The sequence below is a fragment of the Takifugu rubripes genome, chromosome 14, assembly GCF_901000725.2.
Source record: "Takifugu rubripes chromosome 14, fTakRub1.2, whole genome shotgun sequence".
In the NCBI taxonomy this organism is placed as follows: Eukaryota; Metazoa; Chordata; class Actinopteri; order Tetraodontiformes; family Tetraodontidae; genus Takifugu; species Takifugu rubripes.
The window spans coordinates 15,869,717-15,894,716 of record NC_042298.1 but is presented as its reverse complement, the minus strand read 5'-3'; the positions used below and the strand labels follow the sequence as shown (position 1 = coordinate 15,894,716).

At 51.2% G+C, this 25,000-nt stretch overlaps 3 protein-coding genes, 3 long non-coding RNA genes and 1 other non-coding gene across 13 annotated transcripts in view; 3 read left to right on the top strand and 4 right to left on the bottom strand.

Moving 5' to 3' along the window:
• Nucleotides 1-2,231, bottom strand: part of pde6a (phosphodiesterase 6A, cGMP-specific, rod, alpha) — a 9,815-nt gene extending 7,584 nt beyond the window's left edge. The window contains exon 1 of the mRNA XM_029847767.1: nt 2,075-2,231. The gene's annotated coding sequence lies outside the window, so the exon portion shown is untranslated. The remainder of the gene's footprint in view (nt 1-2,074) is intronic.
• Nucleotides 777-5,383, top strand: slc26a2 (solute carrier family 26 member 2). 2 transcript variants are annotated; one of them, XM_011619540.2, is made up of 5 exons: nt 777-1,374; nt 2,225-2,839; nt 2,921-3,211; nt 3,361-3,809; nt 4,551-5,383. In XM_011619540.2, the coding sequence occupies exons 2-5, from the start codon at nt 2,228-2,230 to the stop codon at nt 5,350-5,352; spliced, it is 2,154 nt and encodes a 717-aa protein (XP_011617842.2). In that variant the 5' UTR covers nt 777-1,374; nt 2,225-2,227; the 3' UTR covers nt 5,353-5,383. The 2 variants fall into 2 exon arrangements, with proteins under 2 accessions (XP_011617842.2, XP_003978276.2); XM_003978227.3 differs by having other exon boundaries at nt 778-1,374; nt 2,228-2,839.
• A 141-nt stretch (nt 5,384-5,524) lies between these two features.
• On the top strand, nt 5,525-6,626 carry LOC105418808 (uncharacterized). The gene is made up of 2 exons (XR_965848.2): nt 5,525-5,798; nt 6,417-6,626. It is a non-coding gene; the product is annotated as an uncharacterized lncRNA (long non-coding RNA).
• Nucleotides 5,866-7,434, bottom strand: LOC115252384 (uncharacterized). The gene is made up of 4 exons (XR_003890828.1): nt 7,006-7,434; nt 6,619-6,728; nt 6,409-6,533; nt 5,866-5,980 (listed from the first exon to the last, which is right to left on the bottom strand). It is a non-coding gene; the product is annotated as an uncharacterized lncRNA (long non-coding RNA).
• A 2-nt stretch (nt 7,435-7,436) lies between these two features.
• LOC115252385 (uncharacterized) lies at nt 7,437-9,684 on the top strand. Its single transcript, XR_003890829.1, has 3 exons — nt 7,437-7,594; nt 8,347-8,428; nt 8,517-9,684. It is a non-coding gene; the product is annotated as an uncharacterized lncRNA (long non-coding RNA).
• Nucleotides 9,685-10,043: 359 nt separating this feature from the next.
• Nucleotides 10,044-25,000, bottom strand: part of htr4 (5-hydroxytryptamine receptor 4) — a 44,699-nt gene continuing 29,742 nt past the window's right edge. For 2 of the 6 annotated variants that reach the window (XM_029847189.1, XM_029847188.1), the window contains 3 exons: nt 22,144-22,297; nt 20,048-20,649; nt 10,046-10,581 (listed from right to left, as the gene is read on the bottom strand). In XM_029847189.1, the coding sequence (XP_029703049.1) occupies nt 10,494-10,581; nt 20,048-20,649; nt 22,144-22,297 (844 nt within the window). In that variant the 3' untranslated portion in view covers nt 10,046-10,493. Of the gene's footprint in view, nt 10,582-16,234; nt 16,337-18,725; nt 18,881-20,047; nt 20,650-22,143; nt 22,298-25,000 lie in introns of those variants that run through there. The other 4 variants (XR_003890758.1, XM_029847186.1, XR_003890759.1 and 1 more) reach the window with 4 other exon arrangements.
• Nucleotides 15,507-15,581, bottom strand: mir458 (microRNA mir-458). Its single transcript, NR_105299.1, has one exon. It is a non-coding gene; the product is annotated as a microRNA mir-458 (primary transcript).

The following is a 25,000-nucleotide window of genomic DNA, read 5'->3' as shown; positions in this document are numbered from 1 at the left end:
AAGGCAGGACAGGACAGGGCGGGACAAGGCAGGACAGGACAGGACGGGACAAGGCAGGACGGGACAGGACAGGGCAGATTTCAGAGAAGGAAGAGTGATTTGTACCAACACTGATGCTACGACTAAAACACCAAATAAATAATAATAGATGTAAAGAAGGACAAACATCTACCGTCTAGTCTCCTAAAGGTTAATGTCCAACACATATACGATGAAGGATTTGGTAGATTTACCTGCCCGAAAGGTTGGTCTGTTTAATCCGTTTGTTCTGTTAACCAACGCCGCAGGTGTGTGAGAAGAGAGATTACCAGGATGGTTTTAATGGTCATGTGTGGTCATAAACCCGTATCAATCCAATCCAGTCGTGGGATTACGGAACTGTCGAATGGCGCCACCCTCTCCCCTTCGTGAGGGAACACACTGATCCACATCAAACTGCCTAACACACAGTTTACATCAGTTTAACACACTTTAAGGTGTTAACTGACTAAGTTTTGGGATTCCGTCTCATCCTGGAGAAAACTGTAAAATGAAAGGATTCTCTCATGAAGGTGTTTGTCCTCCTGAGACTCTATTGAATCCAACCACTGTGGAAGGCTCCATTAAATGCAGGTGTCATGTGGACTATCAGAACCAGGATCCACCTGAGCCGGACTATTGTTGTAAAGCTGCTGCTGCAGCAGCATCAGGTTCCACTCAGTGGTTCCTCGTCTGCACCCCCCTCCAGCGACCACTAACAGATCTTCTGGAGGAACCTGAGCCTCAGAATAACAAGCAGTAAAACTCAGAAGCCCATAAACTGCTGATATGAAAAGAAACCTTTTGACATTAAATCTGCGGGATTTAAGGGGATTAAAGGGAGCTCTCACTCTGTGTGAAAACCACACCACCAAAATATAAACTGCACATTTGATGAATCAATACATTTCAGAATGATTAGAAAATATCAGAAACGTCACGTTTATCATGTTGAGGCATATTTAACATGTATATTATGTAATGTAATACGTATATGATATATGTGATGATTTAACAAGATCAATTCCTGTATATTTGAGCGCGGTAACCCGATTAACATGTGCGCAGACGTTTACCAGTAGATCTGATAGCAGCGACACTTTTACCGAGCGCGAGGTTACATTTTAACACGATACTTCTCGGTTCATATTAATGGCACTGGTTTTTATTCCCAGCGGAGCATCGACGCACAAAGACCATCTTTGTCAAAGCGGCCCGCGTGACGCGAGGGCGTGTGACGTCATGACGCACGCTGCTCCGGGGCGGTGTAAAGTAAGATGAAATCGAGGCGGAAAGACATCAGAACTCTGAAGACGACCGAACCGAACTCCGGGAGCCGTCAGCGTACAACTTCAGGTGAGCTTCAGAGGGTTGCCATAGTAACAGCATTTGGGATTTAGGATTAAAGGAGTAAAGAAAAGCGCCTCCCTGTTAATCGCTGTAGTCGGATTAAAGGGGAACCGGTGTCCACGTTGACAACTTGTTTACAATGGTCCCATTCAGACCCGGGACGGAACGACCAAAGCTGAAGTTAACTTTAGACGCTGACAGACAACTTAGTGGATTAAAATGTTACATCTGGGTTAAATTTATAGCTTTACTCTGACGTCAACGGACTTTGGAGGATACTTTAAATGTGTGTAGTCCGGTTAAAGTGTGATAACTTTTACACTCGACTTTTTTAGTTTTACATTTGAGGAAGAGAGTGAGTTTGTGTGTGTGTGTGTGTGTGTGGGGGGGGGGGGGGTGAGTGAGTGTGTGTGTGTGTGGGGAGGTGAGTGAGTGTGTGTGTGTGTGTGGAGTGAGTTTGTGTGTGTGTGTGTGTGTGGAGTGAGTTTGTGTGTGTGTGTGTGTGTGGGGGGGGGGTGTTATGGTGTAAGATTTTCAGACGTCCCCCCTCCCCCCCCAGATATGCAGGTCAGGCTGGGAGCTGCTAGCAACTGTAGTTACACACGTTCACTCCATCACAACAAGGCCAAAGCTGAACTAATCAATATTTCACAACAGGCAACTTAATTGATCCTTTGACGTGTTTATCCTTCATTAGTGGAATTACCTCTGCCCTGATATCAGCCCTCTCTGGGACCAATGAGACCTTATCTTATCGTCTCTCAGTACGTTAGCGCCAGTTATTAATCACTTCTCAGAGGTGATTGATTAGCAGCTCAGTCAGGACAGAGTTGAGCTCCGCCTCTTCCTGTGGCAGCAGATGGTGTTGCTGGGCAACGACGGCGGCGTGGCCCGAGAGGGGGACGAGGGCGAGCAGCAGCACGCTCTCGTCCTGGAGCGGGTGGAGAAGCAGCCGCCCGCATCGTGGAGGTCCCTCACGTCTCGGCGGCTGAAGAGGTGCTGCTCTTGTTCACCACAGAGGGTCAGATCTAAAGTTCTGGGCTTCCTCCCCATCCTGAAGTGGCTCCCACGCTACCGGCTCAAGGAATGGCTGCTGGGCGATGTCATGTCGGGACTCATCGTTGGGATCCTCCTGGTGCCCCAGTCCATAGCCTACTCCTTGTTGGCCAGCCAGGACCCCATATACGGACTCTATACCTCGTTCTTTGCCTCCATCATCTACGCCCTCCTGGGCACCTCCAAGCACATCTCTGTGGGGATCTTCGGGGTGCTCTGCCTGCTCGTGGGGCAGGTCGTTGACAGGGAGTTAGCGCTAGCAGGGTACCTCACGGAAAGGAGCGGCGTCGGTAGCAACGACAGCGCCGCCCTGCTGGCCGCCCTGGGGAACAACACATCCGGTGTGGACTGTGACAGAAGCTGTTACGCAATCACAGTGGGCGCGACTGTTACGTTCACTGCTGGCGTTTACCAGGTGAGCGCCAACGACCCACACGAGTGTCCGCTCACACAACGCAAATCCAAGTTGACTCGACGTCTCCCGTTTGTCCCACAGGTGCTGATGGGGATTTTCCAGGTGGGCTTTGTCTCGGTCTACCTGTCGGACTCCCTTCTCAGCGGGTTCGCCACAGGGGCCTCTCTGACCATCCTCACGTCACAGGTCAAATACATCCTTGGCCTGAAGTTCCCGCGGCCTCAGGGCTGGTTCACCTTGTTCAAGACTTGGTACAACCTGTTTGCTAACCTGGGAGACACCAACGTCTGTGACCTGGTGACCAGTTTGGTCTGTCTGTTGATCCTGATTCCTACCAAGGAGATCAACGATCGTTTCAAAGCTAAGCTAAAGGTAAACCGAATCATTCACGAATCATTAACGCCACGTGACTGACAGCCAGCTGTCGCTAGAGAGTTAGCATTCAGGCTAACAGATAGCAGCTGATGTCCAGACCGAACATCTCTGGCAGGTGAGATCACGCTGTCTCCTCTCGTACCCAGGCTCCCATTCCCTTCGAGCTCTTCGTGGTCATCATCGCCACGCTGGCTTCCCACTTTGCTGACTTCTACAACAACTACGGGTCCAGCGTGGCGGGGGTCATCCCGACGGGCTTCCTGCCCCCCCGGGCCCCCATGTGGTCGCTGATCCCCAACGTGGCCGTCGACGCCTTCTCCATCGCCATCGTGGGATTCGCCATCACCGTCTCTCTGTCAGAGATGTTTGCCAAGAAGCACGGCTACTCCGTGGACGCCAACCAGGAGATGTACGCCATCGGCTTCTGCAACATCCTCCCGTCCTTCTTCCACTGCTTCAGCACCAGCGCGGCGCTGACCAAGACGCTGGTGAAGGAGTCGACGGGCTGCCAGAGCCAGGTGTCGGGGCTGGTCAGCGGCCTGGTGCTGCTGCTGGTGCTGCTGCTCATCGCGCCGCTCTTCTACTCCCTCCAGAAGTAAGAAGCTGCTGCAAACCTGCGTGTTTGTTCAGTGTTGGAAACAACACGTCTGTCTGGTTAAACTGGTCCCAGCAGCTCGTGAGTGTCGGTTAGTTGAGTCGGACGCTCACGCCCGATCTGCTAAGTGTACGTTGTGGACGATGATCCGCTCCCCATATTAGAGGAGGATCTGCAACAGATCCAGAACCACAGCTGCGTCAGCACAGGTGGCGACGGTTTGGCGGAACGAGAAGTCTTTAACTAGCAGGTGGAGGCCAGGAAGAGCCTCCTGTTGAGTCCTAACAGCTAGGATTGTGGGAAATGTAGTTATTTACAATCATGAACAATCATATTTGCTGGAGACAGACAAGCACCAACGGTGCTGACGTGTTCCCCACTGGGCCACATCTGTAGCTTGTTATTAAACCAGTATGGACGGACGGAGACTCGGCTCGGGGGGGTAAACGCCCGTGTTTATCAGCTTTATGGGACTGCGCTCAATCCTTCCACAGCTTATCTGGTTTTCCATAAAAAGGCGGTTTGACGTTAGTTTGACAAACGCTGATAAACGTCAGCGTTCCAGTTCAGAGTGGATGCTGCTGGTTATCGCTCGGCACACGTGGCGTGGGTCAGTTCTGATCAGAGAGGTCGGAATATGTCTCTCTGTAAACGAGGGCGTGTCCCTGCGCCGGGACAGAACCAGTCCCAGCGCCTCTGCTCTGGACCAGTTAGAAGCTTCTCACATCTTCTCTCTTCCAGATGCGTGTTGGCCGTCATCATCGTGGTCAACCTCCGTGGGGCCCTACAGAAGTTCGCCGACATCCCCCGCATGTGGAGGGTCAATCGCATCGACGCCGCCGTCTGGCTGGTCACCATGGCAACCTCTGCGCTGGTCAACACGGAGCTGGGTCTACTGGTGGGGGTGATGGCGTCTGCCCTCTGCGTCCTGGGCCGGACCCAGCGAGCTCAGGTTCTGGAGCTGGGCCGCACCCCCAGCACGGAGCACTACGAGGCCTTGGCGGCGTACCGCGGCCTGCAGACCCACCCGGGGGTGCTGGTCTTCAGATACGCGGCTCCCATCTACTACGCCAACCAGAGCTTGTTCAAGCGCTCCCTGTACCGGCGGGCGGGGCTGGACCCCCTCCAGGAGAAGGCTCAGCGCCTCAAGTTCCAGAAGAAGAAGAAAGCGGCGGCGGACCTGGCAGGAGCTCCTAATGTGAGCCTGAAGGACGATGAGGGCGGGGCAGCCGTGACCTTGATGACCCCCCCTCGGTCCTTCCACAGTCTGGTGATCGACTGCAGCGCCGTCCTGTTTGTGGACACGGCCGGAGTGACGGCGCTGAAGGAGGTCCGCAAGGATTACGCAGCCGTGGGGGTTAAAGTGGTCCTGGCCCAGTGTAACCCCTCAGTGCTGGACGACCTGCAGAGGGGGGGCTTCTTCCCCGACCAGAGCACGCACGCCGCTGCGGCGGGGACGCTGGTCTTCTTCTCGATCGCAGACGCCGTCCATCAGGTCCAACGTTGCTCCGTTGGCAACGGAGATTATGAAAGCAAATGTTAAAGAGATTAACAAACATGTTTCTGCAACACCGGCGTGCCTTTGGAGCCCATTTTGTTCATTAGAGCCTCTTTACGTTCCCATTCAGGGAGGGGCAGGAGTTTGGGGGGGGGGGCGCAGCAGCTAGGGGGTGGGGGGGGGAGGGGGTAGGGGGTAGGAGTTTAGGGGGGGGCAGGAGCTCGGGGGAGGGGTTCATATCTTCATATCCAGCCTAAACGTCTCGTCCCTCAGCTGGACCAGGGTCCCTTTATGCTCCAACATGTGGTCTCCTGCACGTGTCCAGACATCACGGGTCCACTGAGAGGACGTGTTGCTGTAGGTCAAAATTCCAAGCGCTCAGATGTTTCCAGGTCCAAATCCTCTCCTCTCAATGGGCTGATTGAGGCTGTGTGGTAATGAGCAGGTTGGGACTGGAGCCCCGTCAGAGGGAGCGCTTGTGTTTGCAGAAGGTGAGGACGTGATGGGTTTGTCCTCTTACGTTGGTAAACACGGCGAAAGAAGGTTGGAGCCAAAGTTCAGGCTGAAAGGCCGTTTCGTTGTAGGACGTGTTTAATCTGCCAGATGCTGGGTTCCTGCATCTCTTCATCAACCTGGTTTCTGTTCGGTTGGTAACGGGTCCCCGTCCACGTCCCTGTCAACAACAAACAACAAAGCGTGAGAGCTTTGATCACAACTGTGCATGTTGAGCTCTATGACATTAGTTCAAGACCCAGTGAGACAGAGGACGTCCTCGAGAGCCGAGCGGACGGGACACGTGTTATATTGTCTGTATTTAAAGAGCCCAAGTCCAGACTACAGGACCGGGACCAGGTCCAGGAGGCCCCAGTACAGCAGACAGGGACACGGGCTGCACTGGTGTGAGAGCAGCTCCAGTCTTTACTGGTTTCACATCTCACAGTTATGGAAATGCCCTTCTTTATTTATTTAGATATTCCCATGATTCCCAATGATTCCCATGATTCCCAATGATCGGTAAATAGCCAGGAGACGTTGATTTAACTGATGACTGTGTAGCAATGGATGGAGTTTCATTCCAAGCAAACATCACTTTTTCTTCACCTTTGCAGCTCTTGAAGACTCCAGATGGACCTGAGAGAGGATCCTCCTGGGCTCATGAGCTCTGATGTGACCCCTCACATTTACACCTGCAGTTCACCTGGTTACAACGTTCGTTCCAGGAAAACCTGAAAGCAAAACTATGTTAGAATCCCATCACTCTTAAGATCATTGCAACACCGTTCTTGTGCTAATAAAAGTAGAATTTTCCACATTTTAAAGATGATCAAAAAGCTCAATTCTATCGTTTTTGAAGACTCCGTGCTGTAGTGACGTCACGCTGCCTCCAGGGGGAGCCGTTGGCCCGGAAGTGGGTTATTTACCTGTGAAATCAGATTTGATTAGATACTAACCAATCTAATTATTGATCATGTCAACCTGCTCAGAACAACATCTGGTTTGAAAGGTTTGACACCAGGAAGTGACACTGCAGATCTTTGTTAGTCTGAGAGACGTCTCTGCTGTCCAACAGGGACAATTCCATATTCCATCAAAGTTCCCACAGAAGAGCAGGACCTTCATGTTTTATCAGACCTGAGAAGGTAAAACAGGACAGAAGCACCAGGACGTAAGACGGGGAGCTGGAAGAGCAGGTCTCACCCGAGGACACTGGTGGTGTAGCTGAGAGCATCATCAGAGGGACATCATCAGACAGACGGAGCAGCATCACTTCTCCTGCAGAACCTGAGACTGAGAAGAACAGCTGGACAGGTGTCAGAACAGCTGGACAGATGTCAGAACAGCTGTGAGGAGCCAACCCTGACCAAAGCTGTGAAGAAGATCTAAAGGTCTGAGGAGTCCGCCCTCCTCCAGAACTTGATGGGACGCAGCCGGAGGAGCTGAAGACCTCAGGCTGCGTGTCCTTCATGGGTCTTTCAAGCTCTTCATGAAGACGCGTGAAGATGATCAGATACAGATGTGTTGATCTGAAACCTTGACCTTTGACCCCAGCAGCCTTCACTTATCCAGCTGTGATGCTTGCACAGCAGTTCAAGACTCCTCATCTCGATAATAATGAAAATAATAATAATAATAATAATAATAATAATAATAAATGAGCTCTGACTGTTGAGGAGACTGAACCTTCTGGAAGACGGTTGAAGATCATATTTATCCAAATTATTGACGCTCTTTAAATCTGACAATCGTCATATTAGGATCACCAAGGAGAGCCGTGGACAAAGAACAAGTGAGTTATTTACCGAAAATCATCTTAATTGACTAAAACATGAGTGGACACGTGACACACCGGAAGCTGCCGACCATGAGCGTAATCGCTACATTAGAAATACACCTTTATAATATTAAAAATTAGACTCACTGTGTGAACCCGCGGCCGATTATTCCATCAAATGATCGGGAATTGTGAGGACTGATGAGAGGGTTAGTGCTCGTTAGCAAAGCAGCTAACATTAGCGACCAATTAAATTGACCCGCCGTGATTTGATTGGCTGCTGTCGTCACGGGGTCATTAGTGGCAGCAGGGTTGCGCATGCGCAGTGAGTTTGAACGTCCAAATCAACATTATTCAGAAACGAATGATGACTCCGCAGCGACACCTGCTGGAAGCGCAATGTTGTAATTAATACGTTCAGGTGGGTTAATGATAATCCTCAGAAATGGGCCAATAGTGTGAGACAAGATGAACTAGCTGTGGACTTATTTTAATCAAACAATATCAAAGAAGTAAGATTCCATTCAAACACACTCGTTTCTTTTCTTTCTGCTGTTTGATTCTGTAGAAGCACCAACAAATAAAATCCTCTGGCTATGATTAGTTCACGTCTAAATGTGTACGTTTTTAACCTTTAAGGGAGGTTTTTTTTTAACTTGATTAACACTTAGATTTTGGGTGGTAAAGGTCAAACCCAGAAGCAGAACGTGATTTCACCTGTTTTGAAATATTGTTCATCAGCGTTAAGAAATTCTGTCTGTCTACAGCCAGCAGCCGAGGACCAGCGGCCCAGTCGTCCTCTCCCTCAGAGCAAATATTCATCGTACCTCCAACCAGGAGCAGGATGGGGTATAAAAGGCTGGTGTGGGGGCAGAAACAACAAGCCACCAGCAGTCTGTCAGACGGGTTAACAGGTTCTAACCGACCTCCATTTCAGATCCAGCAGAGGTTTGATGAGACCTGTGATCAACCTCAAAGGGCTGCAGTGTTCTGTCAGGGGGCCTTCAGATTTAGGGAAGTCAAAGCATCCAACTGCTCAACAGGAAGGAACCAATTCAGCATCAGAGGAGGTGAGTTGGCTTCCTGTTAAAAGATGCAGGTGACATTAAACATTGTACACACAGAGCCGGAGGTGCTGGATGCTCCTGGATGCTGCTGCATGATGTTGGATGCTCCTGGATGCTGTTGGATGCTCCTGGATGCTGCTGCATGATGTTGGATGCTGTTGGATGCTCCTCGACTGACTCTGACTGATCCTTCGGCGATCCAGTCAGAGATCCGCTCTGGAGCCTGTTTGATATATCTTAATCCATCAGAGGTGGATCCGCTCTGTCATTGAGCTCTTTAATGGCGCTTTAATCAGCTCGTTAGCTGACGCTAGCAGCAGCATCACCAGACACAATCATCATCACCTCTTTTATCTCCAATTAGCTTTTATTTCAACTGTCACATAGCAACAGAAACAAGTCGGACACAGTTCAGCTCCTGAAAGAAGCTTTTAGCTGCTTCAGATACGTGAAAATAAATATGGGTGTTTCAGAAAGTTTGTGGGATAATAAATACCACAAAGAGATGGAGACACACACACACACACACACACACACACACACACACACACACACACACCCTTCCTAACATGGATGTGTTAATGGGTGATGCTAACAACAGGAGCTAAATCAGCCTAAACTTCCCACATGTGGTTGGAGGTGCAACTCCAGAGTGACAACGACAGACGTTCTTTTCTGCTGGAGGTGAGAGTAGAAACACAAATGTTCAATCACATCACAGAGACTCCAGCAGAAAAAGTCTTTAAAACAGACCCAGAAAGCTGCTGCTGACCTTTTCAGATCCGCTTTGTGAATCAAGTTTGCTAAATATTTAATTATCGGCGTATTTCTGTGAGTGAGTCCTGACAGGTGAATGTTCAGGAGGCCAAATGCTTCTAAAGGTGCAGAAGGTGAAGAAAGTCAGATAAATAAAATGAAGCTGATGCATCTGTGGAGCTCCTGGCTTCGTTTGTTCCTTCTCGCTCCATATAAATACTGAAAATGTTTATTGACTTTGTCCTCATTATTCTACTTATCTAATCAATATCTGAGCCTGTCGGCTGATTAACTCCAATTAGATCCTTTAATTATTCTGGCTCTTGAAGCCAGTTGGTGTTTTTACCGAGACCAGCAGGGGGCGCACGAGACCAGCAGGGGTCAATGTTGACGTCGAGGCAGACAGACAGGCAGGCGGACAGACAGGTAGACAGGCGGACAGACAGACAGACAGGCAGGCAGGTGGACAGACAAGCAGGCAGACAGAGAGACAGGCAGGCAGACAAACAGGCGGACAGACAGACAGGCAGGCGGACAGACAGACAGGCAGGCGGACAGACAGACAGGCAGGCAGGCGGACAGACAGACAGGCAGGCAGACAGGCAGCTGGACAGACAAGCAGGCAGACAGACACACAGGCAGGCGGACAGACAGGTAGACAGGCGGACAGACAGACAGGCAGGCAGGCGGACAGACAGACAGGCAGGCAGACAGGCAGCTGGACACGTCCTCCACCCTCGCCTGCTGGTCCGGGTCCACTCTCTCCTAGGTTGTAGGTTCTGGGGTTCTGGAGCTACATGACTGTTCTGAGACGATCTGAGAAGCAACAGGAACAGTCCGAGTCTTGGAGGACTCTGGAGGACATCAGAGAACCATCAGTGGTCCTGCTGTGACCATCACATTCGTGTTCTGGTTCTGCTCGAGTTCTCTGGGCTCACAGACGAGGAACCAGCATGATAAAACCTGCAGGTCAAATCCACGCGGCTGCACACTGGCCTGTGGATTCTGGAGCTCCGGTTCTTCTGTGCTGGTCTTCATGTGTGGAGACTCGCTGTGAGACATCAGACACGTGACCGAGGAGTCGCCACTCGTCACAAGCAGGACTCGTACGACTCTGTGTTGCCGTGGAGACACTTTTTCTCCTGGTCTGCGTGATTCCCATTGTGAAGGACAGAATACCTGAGAAGAGACAGAAGACATGAACTCTAAGAATTCCTGTGGCACCATCTTCTCAGGTGTTGGTCACACAGGAACATCGGTGATCGGAATGTTCACCATCAACTGCTGAGACGGAACATCGGTGATCGGAATGTTCACCATCAACTGCTGAGACGGAACATCGGTGATCAGAATGTTCACCATCAACTGCTGAGATAGATCAGCAGACGTCACCAGGCTCCTGGGCGCTGCCGTCAAATTAGCTGCTTCTGATCTAAAGGCCTCTGGTGCACGTGTGTGTGTGTGTGTGTGTGTGTGTGTGTGTGAGCACGCGCGCCTGCACCATTATGGGCACACACCCCTCGACCAAAGGAAAGCACCACTTCCTGCTCCCAAACTGGCCGTGAAATTGCCGCCTCGGTCGGCCTCAAAGGTTAAAGCTTCTTCAAAGAGAAGTCCCAGCCGAGCAGAACCTGAACCGGTTCCCACATCAAACCCTCAGCTGGACTCACTGCGACTGTCTGCTTCAGAGGAAATAAATACGTGGGAATGATTCCTACAAAGCTCAGTCTGACCCAGCACTGGTCTGGAATGGTTTTACTGGTTCTGAAAAGACGCCAATTTTGACTCAATGGAATGATGGAGGATCGACTCGGGTCTGGTCCAGCCGTCCACCATTTACAGGCCAAACCTCACGGCCACCAAAGAAACCCTCATGTTCCTCCATCACTGCTGGAACATGAGGTATGGTGTCCACTGAGGCAGGAGAACCCGGGGAGGCAGGAGAACCCGGGGAGGCAGGAGAACCCGGGGAGGCAGGAGAACCCGGAGAGGCAGGAGAACCCGGGGAGGCAGGAGAACCCGGAGAACCCGGGGAGGCAGGAGAACCCGGAGAGGCAGGAGAACCCGGAGAGGCAGGAGAACCCGGGGAGGCAGGAGAACCCGGTGAGGCAGGAGAACCCGGGGAGGCAGGAGAACCCGGGGAGGCAGGAGAACCCGGGGAGGCAGGAGAACCCGGGGAGGCAGGAGAACCCGGAGAGGCAGGAGAACCCGGGGAGGCAGGAGAACCCGGTGAGGCAGGAGAACCCGGGGAGGCAGGAGAACCCGGAGAGGCAGGAGAACCCGGTGAGGCAGGAGAACCCGGGGAGGCAGGAGAACCCGGAGAGGCAGGAGAACCCGGGGAGGCAGGAGAACCCGGAGAGGCAGGAGAACCCGGAGAGGCAGGAGAACCCGGTGAGGCAGGAGAACCCGGAGAGGCAGGAGAACCCGGAGAGGGTTACTCCAGATATCACACAGCGCTTTGACAGGCTGGTCTGGAGTCACAACCAGTGGACACCAGTTCACCTAGAGCAGGCATGTCCAAAGTCCGGCCCGGGGGCCAATCATGGCATTTAAGGTATTCCATACAGTTCAGTGTTCAATGTTATCTGACTCTCCAGATATGAATTAAAGGCAGAATTGTGTTTTTAGAGGTGTTCACGTCTGCCTGAGTGGCTTATATTTGGTTACACTGCCATTTGAAAAATAAAGAGAATTGTGACAATGGAAATTGTTTTATAATAGTGTACATTTGCATGTAACTTTTCTGGTTAAAAAAACATCAGAAGGATCTACTGGCCCCCAGGCATCTTCACGTTATCAAATCTGGACCTCTTTGCAAAAAGTTTGGACACCCCTGACCTAGAGGAAGACCAGAGGATGCAGCAGCCACAAACCCTTCAACACCGTACTGACCTCACAAGCTGGTGCAGAAACTAACAACCCTGGGAGCTCCAGGCTCCATCTGCTGGTGGGTTCTGACCTTCTGTCAGACCTGAGGCCCAGAGACGGCCCCCATCTCCAGTACCCATAAACTAGATCAACGTGACAGCTCATCAGTGGGGACTGTGTGAAGAGGGTGGCCCACTTCAAGGTCCTGGATGTGACCAACGAGGAGGCCCTTACCTGGAAGCAACCTTCTACGCTGCGTGTTTGAGTCTTCAGAAGATCACCGGCTGCCAGGAACATAGTGAGGAACTGTGTGTGTGTGTGTGTGTGTGTGTGTGTGTGTGCCTGTTTGCAGGAAGGGGGGGGGGGGACGGGATGGGGGGATGACCTTAGCTCAAAAAATGTTTCCCACTTGTGACTGTGGGAAAAGTGGACTGAATTTATGATTCTTTTCCAAAATATCCAAGGAAAAAGGAGCTGATGATTGAAGAGACGTAAAGTTGTAAAGACGTCAAGACAGGATAAAGTGTTTTTTCTGACGAGGTCGAGGGAAACAAGTCAACTTCTGTGGGAGTGGGTCTCCTCAGCAGCTCCAGACAGCAAGACTACAGCAGGGCAAGAGCCAGATGGGTTAACGAGGGTCAATGAGGGTTAACGAGGGTTAACGAGGGTTAACGAGGGCTCAAAGTGTGAAGAAGGAATCACCAGTTGAAATTATTGTGTCAATGAGATGATTTACATCACGGTTACATCTCTGGATCGTTATGAATCATATTTACATAATATAATCAACGCTAATATGGCTCAACAATGTTGATTGAAAGGAGGAATAATTGAATAAAAGATCAAAGGAGTTTTATATTTAACAGTTTTTTTTAAAGCAGATCTTCTTTGGAAGGAGCCTTTTCCCTCTTCACTGCGTCTGAAGCTGATTATTGTTGTTCCCTCAGCAGAATGACCAGAGCTCCTCCCACACTGGTTAGGGTTGGGTTCGGGTTGGGTTGGGGTTAAGGTTGGGGTTGGGGTTAAGGTTGGGGTTGGGGTTATGGTTGGGGTTGGGGTTGGGGTTGGGGTTAGGGGTTAGGGGTTGGGGTTGGGGTTATGGTTAGAGGGTTGGGGTTGGGTTAGGGTTAGGGTTGGGGTTGGGGTTGGGGTTAGAGGGTTGGGGTTAGGGTTAGGGTTATGGTTGGGGTTGGGGTTAGGGTTAGAGGGTTGGGGTTGGGGTTGGGGTTATGGTTAGGGATAGAGGGTTGGGGTTGGGTTAGGGTTAGGGTTGGGGTTAGAGGGTTGGGGTTGGGGTTAGGGTTAGGGTTATGGTTGGGGTTATGGTTATGGTTGGGGTTGGGGTTGGGGTTAGGGTTAGAGGGTTGGGGTTGGGGTTAGGGTTATGGTTGGGGTTAGGGTTGGGGTTAGAGGGTTGGGGTTGGGGTTGGGGTTAGGGTTATGGTTGGGGTTAGGGTTGGGGTTAGAGGGTTGGGGTTGGGGTATGGGGTTAGGGTTGGGGTATGGGGTTGGGGTTAGGGTTGGGGTTAGGGTTATGGTTATGGTTGGGGTTGGGGTTGGGGTTAGGGTTAGAGGGTTGGGGTTGGGGTTAGGGTTATGGTTGGGGTTAGAGGGTTGGGGTTAGGGTTGGGGTATGGGGTTAGGGTTGGGGTATGGGGTTGGGGTTGGGGTTACCATCACCACAGCTTCCTCCTGTCTGGAAGATCTTCATCTGCACCCACCAACAACCAGCAGCCAACAGGTTCAAAGCTGAAGCAGGAGTCACTGAGGCTGGGATCTTTGTCTCATGGGGACTTATTAAATGTAAAATTACTACGAATATTTCTGAAAAGCAGGACAAGCACCCCTGGGTGCACCCTCACAACCTCTGAAGCCAGACGTGCATCTTCCATCAAGACCTCAGAATGGGTCAACAACAAACATCCACATTGAGAAGATCCCGCACGTCCTCCTCACCCATGAAATGTAGTCTGAAGCAGTCAGGGAGGTCCACCTTGGGAGGTCTGAATATGGACGGGAGGTCTCCCTGGGAGGGGGGGTCTCCCTGGGACCACTTTCAAAGAGAGGACAACATTCCTCACTCCGGTCCTTTTTTGAGCATTGAGTTAAAACATCAGATGAAAGCTGCTATGAATGTGTGGAAGCTCTGCAGCCTGGAGTTTCCTTCAGCATCCCAGAGCACCACGCCAACATCTGGCTGGAACGCCAACATCTGGCTGGAACAGACACACCACACCAGCGCGACTCAACACTCCATGACTGACCTGGAACGGACCTAGCTGTTGCCATGGTAACCAGACACAATCAGAGCTGAGGCGACATTTCCCTGCAACAGGTGCTCGACATGTCCTGACCTTTAATTTATGGATGGAATCATCTTGTCTTGATTGTTAATTATTCAGCATCGATATCGCCTGAACTAACGGGACAGATGGAGGTTCTGGAGGATGAAGGGGAACCTGCGACGCGCATGCATCCGTGCACGCCAGCGCAACACGCCGCGTTCTGATTGGCCACCGACTGGGAGAAACTTCTCTTATTTTTAACTTCAAAAAGCCGCCGTTGACCTTTCGAGCGATGATATAAGGAGGTGTTGTCACGGAAACGCTGAGAAAAACTGCATGAGATAAAGTTTACATGAGAGTTTAAACGTGGGCCAGAGCTGCTGGAGCAGAACCCCCTCACATGGAGGTTCTGCTCCCCTGGCTTTACCAGCTCCTCCAGGCCCGAACAAGCAGACTCTGGGAGGACAACAAGTTCCTGCTGATGTCACAACCTGTTCCCTCCACCCAGATGTGCACACACCAAGAGCCGAAGACCCGGTTCCACACTGGTTAGCAGCACCAGTAGGTGCACCTGAGATATGGAGCCACAGCTCTGATCTTTGACGAGAGATCTGTTTTATCACACACATATTTCAGTAATCAGCCTAGTGTGTGTGTGTGTGTGTGTGTGTGTGTGTGTGTGTGTGTGTGTGTGTGTGTGTGTGTGGGCAGGGTACAGGAACAGACACCAGTAGAACAGTCCAAATGTCCACACAGACCAGGGTAGCACAGGAGGTGGGTCCGGCTGCAGGAGGTGGGTCCGGCTGGTGGTCCAGCTGGTGGTCCGGCTGGTGGTTCTGCTGGTGGTCTGGCTGGTGGTTCTGCTGGTGGTCCAGCTGGTGGTCCGGCTGGTGGTTCTGCTGGTGGTCCGGCATGTGGGCCGGCTGGTGGTTCTGCTGGTGGTTCTGCTGCGTGCCTACAGCAGTACCATTTAAAGAGCTATGACCACGTTGACTGATAGCTCTGAAAATGGCGCTGCTGTCTGCAGCAGATGCAGGAGGCAGCTTCTCCCTCCCACAGAACCCAGAGCCCCTGATCTGACATCAGCTCCTGGTGCTCAGGTGGGAGGAGTGGGCGGAGTTTAACTAGACATCAGATCACCTGAATAGTTAGGTGTGGTTACCTCAGATGAACTGACCATGTTCTCTGAGCAGGACAGTGATCCAGCAGATCCCTGAAGACCTGATGTTAAGGACTTTTACCACATAAATCCAACGGTGCAAATCTGCATTAAATGCTTCAATAATTCGCACGAATGCTCCAAAACGTCTGGAAGAACCGATGTGAGCTGAAGATGCCAGAGCTCCTCTTCCTCAACCTCCTCTTCCTCAACCTCCTCTTCCTCAACCTCCTCTTCCTCAACCTCCTCATGCTCGACTGCTCTCACACAGAGACTTGGATAAAAGCTTTGCTCTCCCTCGTTCTGCCACTGGAGCAAATGGTTATTTATTTATGTTGCTAGCATCAGAGTCTCACACACACACACACGCACACACACACACACACACACACACACACTGACCCACTGGAATCCCGTCATAATTTAGGTGCATTGAATCACTGATGATGATAATGATGATGATGATGACTGTGTGTGTGTGTGTGTGTGTGTGTGTGTGTGTGTGTGCGTGAGCAGACTCACTTGGTGGAGCCTTGAGACGGCCTACACACACAGCAGCTACACAGGCACTGGTCTGGTGTTGCAGAACCAGAGCAACAGCTTGGAGGCAGAGGAGCAGCCGCTGGAGAGGAAGAAGAGAGGAGGGTCAGTGGAGGGTTCCTCATGCCAGGAGATTAGAGAGGATATGAAGATCAGGAAAATCAGGAGTGATGAGGAGGAAACAGGGTGACGGAGGTATGAAGAGATGTGTAGAAGAGAACAGTTGGATCAGAGAACAGTTGGATCAGAGAACAGTTGGATCAGAGAACAGTTGGATTTAGAGGACTACAGCGTGAAAAAAGAGATCTACGGAAGCCCAGAGCGACCACAAACCCTTTACTCTGACTCATCTTCTCTTGTGACAAATGACAGAGCAGAGCCCAGCTAAGAAGCTGCAACTGTAGCTGCAGCTGTAGCTGCAACTGTAGCTGCAACTGTAGCTGTGGCTGCTGTAGCTGCAACTGTAGCTTCAACTGTAGCTGTGGCTGCTGTAGCTGCAACTGTAGCTTCAACTGTAGCTGTAGCTGCAGCTGTAGCTGCAACTGTAGCTGCAACTGTAGCTGTAGCTGCAACTGTAGCTGCAACTGTAGCTGTAGCTGCAACTGTAGCTGCAACTGTAGCTGTAGCTGCAACTGTAGCTGTAGCTGCAACTGTAGCTGCAACTGTAGCTTCAACTGTAGCTGTGGCTGCTGTAGCTGCAACTGTAGCTGCAACTGTAGCTTCAACTGTAGCTGTGGCTGCTGTAGCTGCAACTGTAGCTGCAACTGTAGCTTCAACTGTAGCTGTGGCTGCTGTAGCTTCAACTGTAGCTGCAACTGTAGCTTCAACTGTAGCTGTGGCTGCTGTAGCTTCAACTGTAGCTGCAACTGTAGCTGCAGCTGTAGCTGCAACTGTAGCTTCAACTGTAGCTGTGGCTGCTGTAGCTTCAACTGTAGCTTCAACTGTAGCTTCAACTGTAGCTGTGGCTGCTGTAGCTGCAACTGTAGCTGCAACTGTAGCTGCAGCTGTAACTGTAGCTGCAACTGTAGCTGCAACTGTAGCTGCAACTGTAGCTGCAACTGTAGCTGTAGCTACTGTGGCTGCAACTGTAGCTGTAGCTACTGTGGCTGTGGTTGTAGCTCTAACGATGAAACCTGAACAATCATCTGATGATAATAAATCCATCCCGTAAAGTTTCTGTTATATTGAGATCAGATTAATATTCTGACAAAAATCAATAATGAGTCTTTATTATGAAAACGACAAAATTAGCTGCTTCCAGCTTCTGTAGAAGAGAAATAAAGAAAGAAATTTAAGGAAGAAAAAGAAAGACAAAATTAAGTATATAAGCCTGAGTGTGCGTGTGCATGTGTGTGTGTGCAAGTATGTGTGTGTGTGTGCATGTAAGTGTGTGTGTGTGTGTACATGTAAGTGTGTGTGTGTGTGTGTGTGCAAGTATGTGTGTGTGTGTGTGTGTGTGTGTGTGTGTGCATGTGAGTCTGTGAAAGTATGTGTGTGTGTGTGTGTGTGTGTGTGTGTGTGAATGATGAACTGAGCAGAAACAGCAGAACATGTGGAAATGGAGCTTCATGGTTGAGGTCCATCATCTCACCGTTAGATGAAATAGAGTCGGATCAACACGAGCTGGTCCACAACCACCAGAACTTCAGCGACCACCAGATGGTCCAAGGCCAAGTTCTTCCCAACATCACTTCAGTTACATCAGAGTCCTCGTCAGGATTTCCTATATTTTCCATTGTTGTTGTTTACTCTCAACCTTAAGGCATATTCTCGTCTCATCCGGTCCAAATTGTGCCTGATTCCTCCTCTTGACCATGTAGAGACCTGCTCATCATCATCATCATCATCATCACCATCATCATCCTCATCATCATCACCATCCTCATCATCACCATCCTCATCATCACCATCATCATCCTCATCATCACCATCCTCATCATCATCTCCATCATCATCACCATCATCCTCCTCCTCATCATCATCATCACCATCATCACCATCATCATCACCATCATCACCATCCTCATCATCATCATCACCATCATCATCACCATCATCCTCCTCATCATCATCATCACCATCCTCATCATCACCATCACCATCATCATCACCATCATCACCATCCAACCTGTCTCGGCTCTGCAGCCACAAACCATCGCTGCTGGTACCAAAGCACAGGGAACACCAGATGTGGACCCACCAGATGTGGACCCACCAGATGTGGAACCACCAGATGTGGAACCACCAGATGTGGCTCCTCAGGAGCTTCACCAATAGAAGCTGCTGATTCTGCCTGAGCTGGATTCTGGTTCCCAGATTTTTGCACCTCAAAGCTTCAGATTCAAAGCTTCAAAGTTTCAGATTCAAAGCCTCAAAGCTTCAGATTCAAAGCTTCAAAGCTTAAGCTTCAAAGCTTCAACGCTTCAGAACATTGAGGTCGTCTCTTCTTCATGTCAGGAACAGATTCTCACATTTGCAACCATGTGGAGAAAATGTTCAGTTCCCGTGCTCATCAGTCTGGAAATCCCGAAGTTGGACCGAACGCTCTCTGGGGCACAGGTGTCATCTGAATCCAATGGCTCACGACTCTGGGATGTTCACATCTCCATGGCAACCCCAACATGCCCTGAGACATAAACACGGTTGACAGATCAGGCGATCGTATTTCTCCTGAAGTTCGTGCACGTGCTCATGCAGTGTGTAAAGCTCCTAGACTCCACTCACACATGCAGCACAGACAAGGCGAGCTCGTGGTTAAAGGGGCGTGGCTAACACGGAACAGCTCCTCCACAGTTCTGAGAACTATTTTCATGACTGCAGATGCTACAGATGAAGCACCAGGAAACACAGAAACCATCATCTGGCTACACGCCACTTCCAGGATAGGCCCCGCCCACCCAGACCTGATGGAAGCAAAGGTTCATGAGTTTAAACTGATCAGATGACCCAGTGAACGTTGGCTCGTACTCGTGGCCACGCCCCCGACCTCTGGCGCCCACCCACAGTCGCGGCCCCGGGAAGACGAGCGACGCTGGAGCTGATTGGTGATGGGCTGGGAGACGTTCTCATCCGTGACATCATGCGGGCTCAAAAGTTCAAATGAAAGCCCTTCTGTCCTTTCTGGGCTTCCATAGAAACACCCTCATGGAGGAGGACCCGCTTCAGTCGAGAGAGGTAAGATCAAAGATCTTCAAGGGCAGCTGTTGCACATAATGTGTGAGGAGAATTCTGGCAGCACCGTGTGTAACCAGGCGTTCGCGTCCTCTCGGGGGGTCCACAGGGTCCACAGGTGTCCACAGGGTCCACAGGTGTCCACAGGTGTCCACAGGGTCCACAGGTGTCCACAGGTGTCCAACACAGCATGTGCAGCAGAAGCCCGTCAAGCATCTCAATACTTTCTGTGTAGCTGAAGCTCTCAGCAACAGTTTCAGCCCCAAATGGACAAAGGCCGTTCACGGCTGAGCCAAGAACAACTGGGAACGACGACAGAAACTCTAAACTCTAAACCAGAGCTTCACGTTATTGGACCATTCTTGACATCTACCATGGCGTGTTCAGCAGTGTGGAACCAGAAGGTGCAGCATCAGTAGCTCCACATATCTGCCATAAATGACTCCCAGTTAAAGGTTTAACAGACTGGGAGCTGCACAGAGGTGTTGGGGTCTCAGAGGTTCAGTGGACAACCAAAATAAGAGGTGAGCTATGACCTATGTGACCTATGACTACAGACCTGATGTCAGCGTTCTACATGCTAGACCAAAGACAGCTCGTGCAGAGGTGGAGGAGGACCTACCTGAGGACGTGTGTGGAGCTGGTGATCTGAGTGGCTGTGCGGGGGGCGCGGGGGCCCAGGATGGACGGTCTTCGGTAGCGGCTCCTCCCGCAGCAAAGGATGATGAGGAAGGCACGGCGGAAGGACTTGTTGAGGAAGGCGTAGAGGATGGGGTTGAGCATGGAGTTGATGTAGCCCAGCCACAGGCAGGCCGCCCACAGCTTGTCCGGCACCGTGTAGTCTATGAAGGGGTCCACCACGTTGGTGATGAAGAACGGCGCCCAGCACAGGCAGAAGCAGCCCATGATGATGCACAGGGTCTTTGCTGCCTTGGTTTCTGTTCGCATGCGGTGGTTCCGCTGATGGTCGGCAGAGTCTGATGACGAGCCCGCGGCCACGCCGGACGGGCCCGGCGAGCTGCCCCCCGCGCCGCCCGCCCGCTGCAGCATGCTGATCTGCAGGGCGTGAGCTCGGGCCGTGACGTAGATCCTCTGGTAAGCCAGCACCATGAGGACCAGAGGGATGTAGAAGGCCACCACGGAGCAGGTGAGCGCGTAGGGCTTGTTGACCATGAAGACACAGGAAGTGGAGTTACTGCCCTCGCTGTGGCGCCGCTCCTCGATCTGAGGAGAGTCACGTCAGGAACCGTGTTAGAAACCCAACACACACCTGCATGAACACAGTCACACACCAGCAGAGGTTAATTTCAGGGGACACTCGCGTTGACCTGCCAGAGGGTCGCGGCAGGACGCAGCGGCGTCTGGCGCTGCGCGTAATGGCGCCGGCGAGCTGCAGCGGAGGTCACGCGGAGGTCTCACCTGGACCCTCAGAGGTTCTGCTAATTAATGTCTGGGCAAATTCATTTGGGACGCAGATTGAATTTGAGAATTGTATCGTTTAAAGTCCAGGATTAAATTTAATGTGAGGCAAAAAGAATTAAAAAAGCTTTGAATATTTAAACAGTTGATCATTGGACAGTCTGAAATGATTAAAAAAATAATGAGCTTAATTTGTAAACTGCTGATTAAACTTCATTAGGAGGAAATGACCAATTCTTTTAATTTCAGGAAAAGGTTTAACCTTGAAATGGATTTAATTCAGGCTCTGATTGGACAATTCAAATGAGAATCATTTCATGGTGTGATGGAACGAATCAGCTGAAATGTTGCGTTGGACGGACAGAAGCCGGTCTGGAGCCGGTCTGGAGCCAGAACTGGGCCACTCCTCCCAATACGCAGCAGTTCTAATTAGACCCACAGAGACGGATGACAGACTGGCCACAAACCAGCCGGGCCTTCTTCCTGTTGACTGACTGATGGAAGTCAGGGGGCGAGCGAGGTTAAGAAGTGACTGGGGAATCACTCTCGCTCTCTCCAGCTGTCTTTCTCTCCGTTTCTGTGTCCGTTCAACATTCATGTAGTTGTTTATGTTGTTGCTGAAGCGCTTCTGTCGCCCCCTGCTGGCCGAGGCACTGAACCAGTAGAGGCTCCTCCCTCATTATCACTTTACTGATGTCAGTCGTGCTCATCTAGGGAACTTGTTATCTGTTCCAACTCGCTTCAGTTTAGGTGTTCAACATCATGACAGACAGGTAGTATGACCCAGGAATTAGTCTGCAGCTCCCCAGAACCACCAGGTGGCAGCAAATCCCAGAAATATTAGCAACGCTAAAGAAGGACTGGAGAGAGACGGTAGGACGTTGGACAGTTTCTGCTTGTCACACGACCACAGTTACATTTTACGATTGGTGTCATTTGAATCCTTATCGTGTGAAAGTGTGAATGTATTAATTCAGCGACGTCCTCTGTGAGTTCAGTCGTAACTCACACAGACAGAGCAAAGCCTCAGATTCAACGGGTTCATCCTTCAGAGGGTGGAACCAGACACACGTTCCTCAGACTCTCTTGAGACAAAGACACTTAAAGATGTTGCCAGCAGATTTCACAGGGGGGCAGAGATCAAAGACTGAAGGTCACCTGACGGGCGCCTTATCAAAGAAACTGGACGATACTGAGGATGAATTCAGTCCGACTGAAGCAATAATAACCTACATGATGGTGATGCTACGTGTGACATCGGTGTTCCGGGGTTAGAAAATAACTGTCCTGCAGACTCACCACGTGGTCGATGCCGATGCTGTTCCAGCCCTGCATGATGGGCAGGAAGGAGATGAAGGTGGGGATGACCCAACATCCGCCGATCATCAGAGCCACTCGCATGGGCGTCATTTTGTTACGATAGACCAGAGGCTGGCAGCAGATGGCGTAGTACCTGCAGACGCACACGCCACCGTTAGAGAAGGGCTACAGGCACCTATCTGGCTCTTTAGACTTAATTATTAATCAGGGAAGCAGACGATTGAGAAATAACACGATATTGACTGACTGATGAGTCAAGATCAAAAGACTGACAGAGGAGGAGGGAGATGACTGGATGATCTGGCATGAACCAATAAACTGATTCAAAGATTCAAAGATTGGCCCCTCAGCTGTGGGAACATGCAGCATGTGGTTATGGATACAGCCAAGCTGCTGAGTGACACCATCCAGACCTTTTTACATTTGGATCCATTGTCTCCTTCATGCTTGTGAAGAGACACTGACACCTGCAGCAGGAGGCGCTATGAACAATGCTACTGCAGAGCAGCAACAGCAGCAGCAGCAGCAACAGTAGCAGAGCAGCAGCAGCAGCAACAGTAGCAGCAGCAGCAGCAACAGTAGCAAGAGCAGCAACAGCAGCAACAGTAGCAGCAACAGCAGCAGCAACAGTAGCAGCAACAGCAGCAGCAGCAGCAACAGTAGCAGCAACAGCAGCAACAGTAGCAGCAGCAGCAGTAGCAGCAGTAGCAGCAGCAACAGTAGCAGCAACAGCAGCAACAGTAGCAGCAGCAGCAGCAACAGTAGCAGCAACAGTAGCAGCAACAGCAGCAGCAGCAGCAGCAGCAACAGCAGCAGCAGCAGCAGCAGCTACAGTAGCAGCAACAGCAGCAGCAGCAGTAGCAGCAGCAGCAGCAGCAACAGTAGCAGCAACAGCAGCAACAGTAGCAGCAGCAGCAGTAGCAGCAGCAGCAGCAGCAACAGCAGCAGCAGCAACAGTAGCAGCAGCAGCAACAGTAGCAGCAACAGCAGCAACAGTAGCAGCAACAGTAGCAGCAGCAGCAGCAACAGTAGCAGCAGCAGCAGCAGCAACAGTAGCAGCAACAGCAGCAACAGTAGCAGCAGCAGCAGCAACAGCAGCAGCAGTAGCAGCAGCAGCAGCAACAGTAGCAGCAACAGCAGTAGCAGCAACAGTAGCAGCAACAGCAGCAACAGTAGCAGCAGCAGCAACAGTAGCAGCAGCAGCAGCAACAGCAGCAGCAGTAGCAGCAGCAGCAGCAACAGTAGCAGCAACAGCAGTAGCAGCAACAGTAGCAGCAACAGTAGCAGCAACAGCAGCAGCAGCAGTAGCAACAGTAGCAGCAACAGCAGTAGCAGCAACAGTAGCAGCAACAGCAGTAGCAGCAACAGTAGCAGCAACAGTAGCAGCAACAGCAGCAACAGTAGCAGCAACAGCAGCAGCAGCAGCAGCAGCAGCAGCATCTCAACAACATAATCCAGATGTGCTTTCGACCCCTGAAGTGGACTTTTAGGATGGGGTTGAGCTTCTCTCTTTGATCTTGAAGTGTTTTAAAGGACAGAGCATCTTTACACATGAAAGAAACATTTCCAAGATGATTGTGAGACAGATTTGAAGTGGAAGCAGAACCTTCTTCTGAATTCCATCCCAAAGTCCCCCTGACCGACCGGCGCTGCTATTAGAAGCTAATCCAGCTCATCCCAGCCTCCGTCAGGGTCCATATTGGCCCGGCTCGCTGCCGGAGCGGTTCTACTAGCAGAAGGGTGACTTTGGAAGGTTGGAGGGTCTGGAATAAACAGGAAGAGCATCGGCACATGACGATGGTCTACGAAAACTCTGGTTCTGGCCGTGGATCAGAACCCACCCCAGTGGGTCAGAGCAGCGTTTCCGGGCCTTTTCCTGGAGGCTCCTCTATGTTTCAGCTGGTTGCAGGGCGGAGGCGGGGCCCCGGGCTGGGGCGGCCCCGGGCTGGGGCCGCCCCCTGCTGTGGCACCAGCAGCCTCCCACAGCTCAGTGCTGCTCAGCTGCTCCTCGTTATGTGATTATTATTCCCTCCGTTCCTCACAAACGAGGCTTTTACCAAGTCACGTTTATATAATCGCGTCTAATCTGTTGGTTTTGTGTCGCTTCTCTTCTCTTTTCTTCCATTCTTCCCGTCTCAGCGTCTCCTCTTCCTCACGGTGCTGATTTTGTCCTGCAGCTGTTGGCTGGTTGTGTCGCCCATCGTCTCCGTTTCTCCTCGTTCCCCCACGGCGCTTCGCTTTCTTCCACTTCCTTTGTTGCTGTCTGCCAGCTTCTTCCAGCACGAATGTGCAACAGATGCGTCGTTTCTGCTGCTCATCATTCAGGTTCTGCAGCGTTTCTCCTTCCTTCAGCTGCTTGTGGCTTCGTTCTTCCGTCTTTTGGAGTCTTGGTGAGAGGAACCAAGAACAGAACACAGCACAGCAGCACTCCTGGCCGTTCCTGCAAAGGTCAGACTGTCTGGGCGCCGATGAACCATCCTGGTGCCTGGAGGTGGCAAGGTCAAAGGTCAACACCTGGCAAGGTCAAAGGTCAACACCTGGCAAGGTCAAAGGTCAACAGGAGATACAAGAGACTTTTTAAAACTTGCTGGTTTTTTGCTGCTGGTGGGTCCTTTCCCCTTCTGGGGGGTGTCGAGGTTCGGGGGGGGGGGGGGGGGGGGAGGGGGGTGAGGTCCTGGGGGGGGTGAGGTTCTGGGGCTGTGCCAGACTGGCAATTTTAAACCAATCCTTCAGTGTCAGTCTTTGCCCCCCCCCCCCCCAGAACAGTCCAAATATAGAAGTGATATGATGTTGAGATCAACAGCGTTTGTTGTTCTGCTGTTAAACCATGTTGTAA

Bases quoted from the DNA above. Each gene is read 5' to 3' on its own strand.
- slc26a2 (XM_011619540.2), top strand. From the start codon at position 2,228: ATGGTGTTGCTGGGCAACGACGGCGGCGTGGCCCGAGAGGGGGACGAG. The intron at 2,840-2,920 runs GTGAGCGCCAAC...TTTGTCCCACAG, and splicing joins TCACTGCTGGCGTTTACCAG to GTGCTGATGGGGATTTTCCA. The intron at 3,212-3,360 runs GTAAACCGAATC...TCTCGTACCCAG, and splicing joins GTTTCAAAGCTAAGCTAAAG to GCTCCCATTCCCTTCGAGCT.